A 10341-nucleotide genomic window follows, 5' to 3' on the forward strand; every position below is an offset into this window, starting at 1 on the left:
GCTCTACAAGCCCACTCCTCGCTCTCCTAGAACAAAATTTTAACTAAGGGAATCAAAAGATTTCCCCTCGACTAGGTTCGATCCTCAAGCAAAATGGCTCGGGGTTCAAGAACTTCGTCGGATCGACTCCCAGAGAGATTTCTAGGGCAGAACACTGCTCAAAAACCCCAGAATACTCAAGGAGGGAGTCAAAACTCAGTGAAAAAGTGTGGAATGACGTCCAATTGACGTCATATTTATAGGGAATAGGCGCAATACGGCCTACAGGGGCAATACGGCCGTATTGAAATTTTTGAACTTCAATACGGTCGTATTGAAGTTCAATACGGTCGTATTGAAGTTCAGAAATTTCAATACGCCCGTATTGAGTTCGCTGCGGTTGTATTGAAGTGTCAATACGGTCGTACTGACTTCAGTATGGCCGTATTGAAGCTTCAATACGGCCGTATTAAGTTCAGTACGGCCGTATTGGGCTTTTTCCCTCCACTTCTTTATTTTGAGCTATTCTAAGACCTCTGGACCTACAGAGAACCCTCCTAGGGCCTTCGAGGAGTCCTTCTGGCTGATTATCCTTCAGTCTTCGAGAGTCTTCAAGCTTTATTTCCGACCCGGACAATTTTAGGGGTCTACAGAGCGTCCTCTGTTTCGGTGGAACCGGCACGCTTTCACCTTATCGGCTCTCGGGGGAGTGTTCGCCCTTTTCGGCATCACAAGGATTTCGGAAGCGAGGGCCTGCTCCATCACCTTGACCTTGCTCGTATTCAGGGGGGTGTAGGCGGTGTAGCGTGGTCCTCTCGGCGGTCGAGTTCTCGAGGACTCGGCATTCGCCTTTTTCAGTGGCTCTCGGCCTGGCTCTTTTCGGCCGTAACCCTCTTCGGCCCTGGCCTGGTTTCGGGTCTCCGCCAGTTCCTCCATTTGCATATACTTCTCGGCTCTTCTTCGGAGGTCATTCATGTCAATGGGTGGTTTTTTGCACAAACTGTTCACGAATGGTCCCGGCCTGAGGGCCGTGCTCAGCCGATCCAATGCCACAGCAGGATTAAGATCACCAATCTCCATTACAATCTTGTTGAATCGGTCCATGAAGCTTCTTAGGCTTTCTTTCTTTTCCTGACGGACCCCGGCCAAGGCTAATGAGGTCGTCTTGTACGGCTTACTTGTTGCGAACTGCAAAGTGAACTGGGACGACAACTCACCAAACGAGTCAATGGAGGCACTCGGCAGTCTCGTAAACCAACTCAAAGCTCTTCCTTTCAGCGATGTGGGGAATATTCGGCATAAATCCGAGTCGTCCTGAGTGGAGAGGGTTGCCTGGGTCAGGAAAACGTTTAAGTGTTCCTCGGGGTCGGATGATCCGTCGTACTTCTCGATCGGCATGCTTTTCCAATGGTCTAACAGGGTTGCCTCCATTATTCTTCGGGAAAATGGATGCCTTAGGGAGTGAGTGGTGGTATCGGCCTTGTTGGCTATCAATGAGCTGACGGGAGTTCAGGTCACATGGTCAGTCGGGGCGTGATATGCCGACTCCTCTTGGAGAGTAGGGGTTGACGACACATTTGTTTGGTTAAGACCTCGGAGCTCGGCATTTTGTCGTCGCAGTTCGGCCAACTCCCTAGCGTCGGCCTCTCTCTGCCTTCGGATAGCGGCCATTTCCTCTCGTAAAGCACGCAAGTCATCTTGGAGGTCAGGTTGGTCTCGGTTAGTGTTCGGCCGGACCTCTTGTATCACAGGTTCTGGTTCGGTTTGAGGCATTCCATACGGGTAGCGTTCTTGGTTAGTCATGACGGGGTTGCTATCGGGATTAGGAATCGGTTGAGTTGCTGTTGATTGTCCTTTGCGGGTTACTACCATGTCTTGGTCTCAGTCGTAAAGTTCGGAAGGGGCTGAAAACGTCTTCTCGGCCCCACGGTGGGCGCCAAATGTTCCCGTGTTAGGATACACACTTCAATTATCTTTGTTGCGACGGGTCAGGTCTTTGGTCTCAGTTTTCTCGTTCCAATCCGGGCAGTCCGAAGCAAGAAGGGGGGGTGTGCCTGCAAAGACACTCTGACTCTCAAGTTAGTGCTCGGCGTAATAAATGCGGTAGTTCAGAATTAATTACATACCTCGTTGGGGTCCTATTTATAGTAGTTCTTATTGGGCTGCAATTAGGGACTGAGCCCCGGAAAATTAGGAGTCTAATCCTGTGCATTATGTTAATTAATCTCTCCGTAACCATCTAGATGATGCCGACATACTCGGTCGACTCTGCCGACCCGTTTCGCCCTATCTGGGGGTGGTCGGCGGGTTCGGGTACTCGGCATAAACAACGGTCTCGGGTATTCGGGCGATTTGGCCACCATACGGTATATGTAGTATAAAGTTCATGTTGCTAAAAGGTTTTAGCAATATTTTAACATACCAATTATAACATTTTATAAATGTTACAAATTGACATCTTAGGTAATATTTTGACATATCACTTGTAACATTTTATAAATGTTGCCAATTGACACCTTTTGCCTCATTTATCAAATGTTACAAATTTATGTTTTAAAATCTAAATTATAACAACTTTGAATCCATTGCTTCCTTATTAACTTCAAATAGTGAATTGAAAAATTACTATATTGTAACACTTGCAAGCATGAAGTTATGCATTTAATGAATTAAAATAAAGATAATTACTTCTTATTTAAATCCTTTTTGTCCATAATGGTATCATTCAAAAGGCAACACTAATTTGTTCTTTGTCAAAAATAAAACCAAAATCATCTAAGTGTCACTATTGCATTTTTCTATGAATTCTCATTTTGAGTTGTGTAACTTTCATATCAAATAGTAAGATGTCTTCAATATACATAATCTAAATTGCCACAATAAAAATCTGTTCCATTAGAGAAACTTTCAAATAACTACACACAAATACATAAACATGTTACGCTATATCTATTATATCACAATCAAGGTTATCTTACAATTTATGTTTTGGCAGGATCTAACGGAGGTGACTCAGGTTTGGTACGAGGATTAATCTTTTGAGGTGACTCAAATTTGCCTGCACCTGTCTTTTTCTCGTCCCTTGCTTTATCGAAAATCATTGTGTAGCCTTCAGCATGATGCTAGATCATTAACATCCCATTCACCAAACTTTGGTAGTGCTCGACCTGTGTCCTGGTTATCAATAGGATCAGATCACAGGTGCATTAAAGCTCTATTAAATAGTGTTTCCAAAAGAAGCACATGCTTGCAACTGCACTATTACTTTTCCAAAGAAACTCCTATCACAATGAAACACGAAATTCCTCTATCTATCTATTTATCAAGGAAACCCATTACAAAACCAAAAGCTGCCTACTTATAAAGAGGATTATGATACTTTTGAGAAAACTCGACAAGAACAAGTTAAAAATTAGCAAAAAGCATTAGAAGCAAATGAGCATGCAACATCTCATATGCAGGTATTATTTTCAACTATTAAAAAAAAACCCACACCTCTTTTCCCCCACTTTTACTTCTCCCCTCCCCTGTTTGTCAACAACAACCCCTCCTTCTCTAGTTTGTTATATGACTCATCTCCAACAGAGCCACCCATCTCTGTAATACATGTTTAGGGATTATATATCTATATTTTTTTAAAAAATACAGTAGTCTTCCTGTTGTAGCATATATTAGGGTTGGCTGCTATGTGCTACTATCTAAGACTGATAACTGTGTATAACTCATGTGCTGCTATCTAAGACTGATAACTGTGTATATATATAATAACTCATAGTTTTGTGATATCCTTAATTTTTTGATACCTATTACCCTTGTAAGTACTTTCCAACCTCAAGATTATTATGTGAGAACTTGGGAAATAGAACACAATGATAATTGGGATGGGATAATCGCATGATAATCACAATGATACATATTTTATTTATTTCTAGTAAAAAAAAACTGACTCAATCGAAACTAACAAAATAAATAAATCCATTTGCTGAGAAAAAGGCCAGCAAATATAACCTGCTTCAATTGTAGTTGTTTCCCCTAGCCTTCTGCAAACTGTGAAGAAAATACAAACAATAGGGAAAAGGAAGTTGAACCAATAAGATATCTCATTTACATCCTAAATTCAATGAACAATACGAGGGAATCAAAAGATCCTGGTTACTCAAAATTAAAAATCGTAAAACTTACTTTAACGTTTCAATAACTAGGTCAATATGAGTATGTGGCTTCCGATTTTGAAGAATAAGAGAGGTGAATGAGAGATGAAAAGAATTAGGGCATACTTCAGAGAGTTAAAAGGATCTTACCTCAGAGAAATGGATTTTTTTAACCAGGGTGTTTCTAGCTTTTGAATGTGAATGTTGTCATTGCTATTCACGATATTTTTTCTCTTTTGGTGCGGAAGGATCTACATCAGAGAAAGGGATTTTTACCGTGGGTTTTCGTGGCTTTTGAATGTGAACGTTGCCATTACTATTCACTCAGAGAAATGAATTTTTTTCTCTTTTGATGCAGAAAGGCTCAGTCATGAGTTTTAAGTGCTATTGCACTGTTTCTACGAGAGTTGGTGTAATTAAGCAAGTTTTTTTTTTTTAAAATAAGAAAATAGATTTTAAATAAAAACTAATTATTATTTAAAATTAGTAATTAAGCAAATAATAGTAAAATATATTATTAAAAATGTTTAATATGTTGGATAAATTATTAATATTTAATGTTAGAAAGTAAAAAAATAATTAAATAAAACAATAACATTTATGATTAAAAATGTTACTAAAAAGCATAATTCAAATTAATTGGTAATATTTATTATTAAAAATGTTACAAAAATATATAATTAAGAGAAATTAGTAACATTTTGTTACATGTTGGCACATAAATGTTACTAAATGAGTATATGTAGTAGTGATAAGTTAATATTACTAATATATAGATTAGATTAGGATACTCTACGGTTAATTTGGAAAGAAACGGCACAGTAAAAAATATTTAATGGAACAGTTTAACTTATAACCGTATATGCTCCAAATCCACATAAATTTATTTGCAAAATGTTCTCAATTATAAGAGAAATATTCTCAACTTAGGTTCCGACAAGGTTTGTTTTATGTAAATTGAAGACATTAAAAGTTAGCATTTAGTAGTGTGAATCTGAAATAGTTACTTAATTCACAACACTTTGGACATCATTTATTTTTATAAAATTTACTATTCTTTTGCTCCTTTCAATGACAATGAATAATAATTTTTTAAAATAACAATAATAATAATAATAATAATAATAATAATAATAATAATAATAATAATAATAATAATAATAATAGAATTATATGAGGTTAGAAGTCAAGATCTCAAACAAATTATACACTATTTTACCGCAATACTGCTAGAGTGACCATATATAGTTGGTGGTAATAGTTAATGATTATAAGTATGTATAGATATAATTTTTTTATTTTTATAAAGATTTATAAAAGAAAAATATATTTTTTAATAAATATTTGTAAAATTTTTCAAAAGTTAAAATTATTTTATTCAAAAGCTAATTTATAAAAGTTCTCATATTAATTACTTCTTTAAAATAATTTGTTTTTGTATCCTTTACTAGTATTTAAGAAAAAGTTTATATAAACAAACTATACACACATACATAAGAGATTTATTTACTTCAAGAATAAATTTAGATAGAATTACTTCTTTTAACAATTCATTATTTATATTAAATTTTAACAATTTAATTGCTTAGTTAAATTTTTTTAATAAGTAGATCAATTATACAAATTTTCACAAAATTTGAAAACTGTTTGATACTTCATTACATAAATTTAAATTAACATATCAATTTGAATATATGTAACAAATCATCAAATATTTTCAAATTTGGCAAAAATTTGTAGTCTTGATTTATTCATGAAGAAGTTTTAATTCAATAGTTAAATTGTTAAAATTTGATGTAGACAATTTATTATTGAGCGGGGTAGGTCTTCCCACAAAGACTTACTCTTGTAGTAATTAAGTAAACCTTTTCTTATACATACATACATACATACATACATACATACATACATTTGCTTACTTCAAGAGTAAGTCATGGTAGAGTTATTCCACTAAATTACTTGTGATCTATATTAAATTCCAACAATCCAACTCTTAAATTAAGAGTTCTTAATAAATTGATCGATTCTACAAATTTTTACAAAATTTGAAAATCACTTAATATTTCGCTACATCAATTTAAATTGACAGATAATCATAAAATCATTATATACATTGATTTGAATTTATATAATAAAGTATAATATAACTTTCAAATTTTTGAAAAAAATTTAAGTGGATCCCTCCTATCTATCTATCTATCTATCTATGTATATATATATATATATATATATATATATATATATATATATATATATATATAGAGAGAGAGAGAGAGAGAGAGAGAGAGAGAGAGAGAGAGAGAGAGGAGGGATTCACTTTCTCCACTCAATAAATTATATTCTACATCAAATTTCAACAATCTAATTATTGAATTGAAAGTTCGTAATTACTAGATCAAGTCTAATTTTTTTTAAAAAAATTGTAATAATCGTGTAATATTTTGTTATATAGATTCAAATCAACATATGAAATATTTTTATGATTAATTATTTGTCAATTTGAATTAATGAAATGAAATATAAAATAGTTTTTAATTTTTGTAGATTTAATTCATGCATTAAGAAAATGAGTTAATAAAGTGATGTGTCATCATATAACAGGTTGAAGTTGCGATTAACAACTATATATCGATAGAGACTTAAATAATATATTTGATCAATATATTAATTTGATATATTTGACACATGATTTCTAAGGGTTATCAATGAGATTCAAAACCAAGCCCTTTCAAATTCAATCACACGTCAATCAATAATTTCAATCAAAGCAAATAACAACATCAAATCACAAACTTAGGAGTTCTCGCAACCCCCTTTAGAAAAACATCTAGAGATAAATCCACAATATCCCACTAACCACAATTATCCCACATCCATGAGCCAGACAACTCACTTTTCCTTACCTTGAAAGAACTCTGACAACAACAAAAGTTCGCTGCAACAACAACAAAGGTTCACTGGTGTGATTTCCTCCATCAACCATGAGATACTTTCCACAGATTTTTAACAATAAAGCAAAGGTTTAGAAAAAAAAAAGTAGAATGAGAATGCAACAAATTGACCCCTATACCACTCTTACAAAACTAACCACCGAATATTAGGCTATAGAAACCAATTCAATTGTTCCAAATGTGACACCCTTACTAACCCAACACATATATTATAACAATGTAAATAAACTAAAGAATAAAATTTTCAACGTTGGTAAGAGGGTTCACATAAAACCTTCATAATTGTTCTTCAATATCCAAAATAATTGAAAATAAAACTTGGGAAGTAAAACTTATAAGAGTTTACAAATTGTTTTCAAAAGAAAAGTTACAACTCCAAATACATATAAAAATTTATATCCTAGAATTCTCTGCCCCGATGTCACAATACCAGAGCACACCCACAATTCAATTGTTGACATTCTAGATTCCACTCAAAGTCAAATCTTCCTCACCTAAAACATCCACAAATTATACGGTGAGAAAAGAAAACATCTATATGTAAAGCACATACAAACACACCACAATGTAATCTCATCATAACTCATTACATAATGAAATATTTACAATCATTTCTACATATCATAATTCTATCAATCATGCATCAACTTTACATCACAATTTCACAATCACATCAATCCATCACAAATCTTGCAATTAACACTATGTCAATGGTCACGCCACCCCTGTAGCATCTCTTGCCCAAGGTCGTGCCACTGATGGAATCATGCCTAGGAAGGCAAGGGGTGACACCTTGAAGGATCCTAAAGGAATAGGCTTGACAGGAAGGTTTGGGCCAGTCAAGGCCCAATGGGCCCGATGGGCTTTGAAGGCCCAAGTTCAGCTTCACATGGGCCATACCTTGATGTATCCATTTTCTTATATCAGTATAGGTTTCATATATTTTGGTCTTTTATTTTGGACCACATAGAGTAGCATTTTGGACCATAGGCTTATTGGGCCTAGTTTTGGGGTTCATGGGCCTTTGGGCTTTTGGTACCCAATATTGGGCTCATTTTCATTCTTGTAATTTTTCCTTTCCATTGTATTTTCTTGGCCATTGTATTTAGGCCATTAGAATAGGATTATGCAAGAATTATTTAAAATGGGCAACTTAGGCTAAACTAGGTTTTATTTGGAAGTCATTTAAGTTACATTTGAGTCACATGTTTTTCACCACTAGTGGTTGAACATTGTAGACCCCTAAAATTGTCCGGGTCGGAAATAAAGCTTGAAGACTCTCGAAGACTGAAGGATAATCAGCCAGAAGGACTCCTCGAAGGCCCTAGGAGGGTTCTCTGTAGGTCCAGAGGTCTTAGAATAGCTCAAAATAAAGAAGTGGAGGGAAAAAGCCCAATACGGCCGTACTGAACTTAATACGGCCGTATTGAAGCTTCAATACGGCCATACTGAAGTCAGTACGACCGTATTGACACTTCAATACAACCGCAGCGAACTCAATACGGGCGTATTGAAATTTCTGAACTTCAATACGACCGTATTGAACTTCAATACGACCGTATTGAAGTTCAAAAATTTCAATACGGCCGTATTGCCCCTGTAGGCCGTATTGCGCCTATTCCCTATAAATATGACGTCAATTGGACGTCATTCCACACTTTTTTCACTGAGTTTTGACTCCCTCCTTGAGTATTCTGGGGTTTTTGAGCAGTGTTCTGCCCTAGAAATCTCTCTGGGAGTCGATCCGACGAAGTTCTTGAACCCCGAGCCATTTTGCTTGAGGATCGAACCTAGTCGAGGGGAAATCTTTTGATTCCCTTAGTTAAAATTTTGTTCTAGGAGAGCGAGGAGTGGGCTTGTAGAGCGAGGGAACGCCAAAACGCTTCCCAGTTCTTTGCAATATATAAAAGCACGCTTCAAGAGGTTTCCTTTCAATCCTTCCTTTTACTGCTTTCTGTGTGCATATTTAAACTGTCATCATGTAGATAGTCAATTTATAATTGTTTAGAATAAATAGGGGTAATTTAGTAATTTTACGCTGTTATTTTAGAAAATAATCTGTCATAGGGAACCCGAAAGGGGCGCTGTGGGGTGCTAACACCTTCCCCACGCGTAACCGACTCCCTTACCCAACTCTGGTTGTAGTGGCCAAAGTTGATTTTTAAATCAATTGCCTTACCCCTTTTTCCAATGTTTTGAGTAAAACATTGGTGGCGACTCCACGAACCCTCCTTTTACGAAAACCACTAATCCATGGAGGGTCCCGCTTGGGATTAATATGGATTGGTGAGCCTTTTAATAAAATTGCTTGTTTGACGAGGTCTCAGTTTGAGAATAAGTCATTCTAGCAATCCATATTTTTAAACAAATAAAACGAGTCCAACCATCCTTCGCGAGTGCCGAAAGCCCGTTTCGGGCCGGTGGCGACAGATGGCGACTCTGCTGGGGAATATCTCGAGAGTCAGTCCCATTTAGTGACAGATTATTTTTAACAAATAATAGTTAAAATTACTTTATTACCCCTCACTTGTATGATAACATGTTTATCTATTTGGCCTTAATAACTGTTGTATGTTTAATTTTCCGCAATTGTTTGAAATAAAATTGCACACAAACCTTTGCACACAACAGTTCCCTCTATACCCGGGGGCATGAGTGATTAACCATAGGGAGTGGATGTTAGTACGGCCGGTTGTCGAATGGGTCTATAGGTGCCCGTAGACCGTTGTCGGAAAACATCACTCAAGGTGATAACCATGAACTTGAGTCCGACGGTGCGTTGGAACTTTCCATCGACCTATGACGAGAGGAATTGGGTCCCTATAATGGGGGCACCTTGGGGGCCTCAGACCAAGTGAGAACAGTTAGAACCTCCTTGAATATGCACTTTTCTGCAGGAGACCCCTACCTCGTAATTTGCTCGTGACTGCTCGTGGATGAGTGAATTGTTTGTGCATTGACTATGTGACATTGTATGAGCATACATTTGCATTTGTTAAACAAACAACATCCCTATTCTATTTAAATAAAAAGAATAAATAGAAATAAAGATCTTCTAGTACATGGTGTTAACATCTACCTTCATTTGCATTCATATAGGTAGTTTCCCTTTTCACCCAAAAAATACAAAAATATATAAAATATTCGAAAGAAAAATATATATATTTATCCCAAACCAAGCAATATCATACATCATATTAGGAAAATCCCGAAAACATGATAATGCTTAGTTAAATAAACACTATGCATGCATATTCATC

The 10341-nt window shown here is 35.9% G+C and overlaps 1 protein-coding gene across 1 annotated transcript; it reads right to left on the reverse strand.

Moving 5' to 3' along the window:
* Positions 1–618: 618 nt before the first annotated feature.
* On the reverse strand, positions 619–1377 carry LOC109793292 (uncharacterized). Its single transcript, XM_020352755.2, has one exon. It carries the CDS (start codon positions 1375–1377, stop codon positions 619–621), a length of 759 nt encoding a protein of 252 aa, XP_020208344.2.
* Positions 1378–10341: the final 8964 nt, after the last annotated feature.

Source organism: Cajanus cajan, chromosome 4 (genome assembly GCF_000230855.2).
Source record: "Cajanus cajan strain Asha chromosome 4, NIPB_CcT2T_4, whole genome shotgun sequence".
Taxonomy (NCBI): domain Eukaryota; kingdom Viridiplantae; phylum Streptophyta; class Magnoliopsida; order Fabales; family Fabaceae; genus Cajanus; species Cajanus cajan.

Excerpts from the sequence above, each read along its gene's own strand:
- LOC109793292 (XM_020352755.2), bottom strand. The coding sequence starts at position 1,377 with ATGCCGATCGAGAAGTACGACGGATCATCCGACCCCGAGGAACACTTA.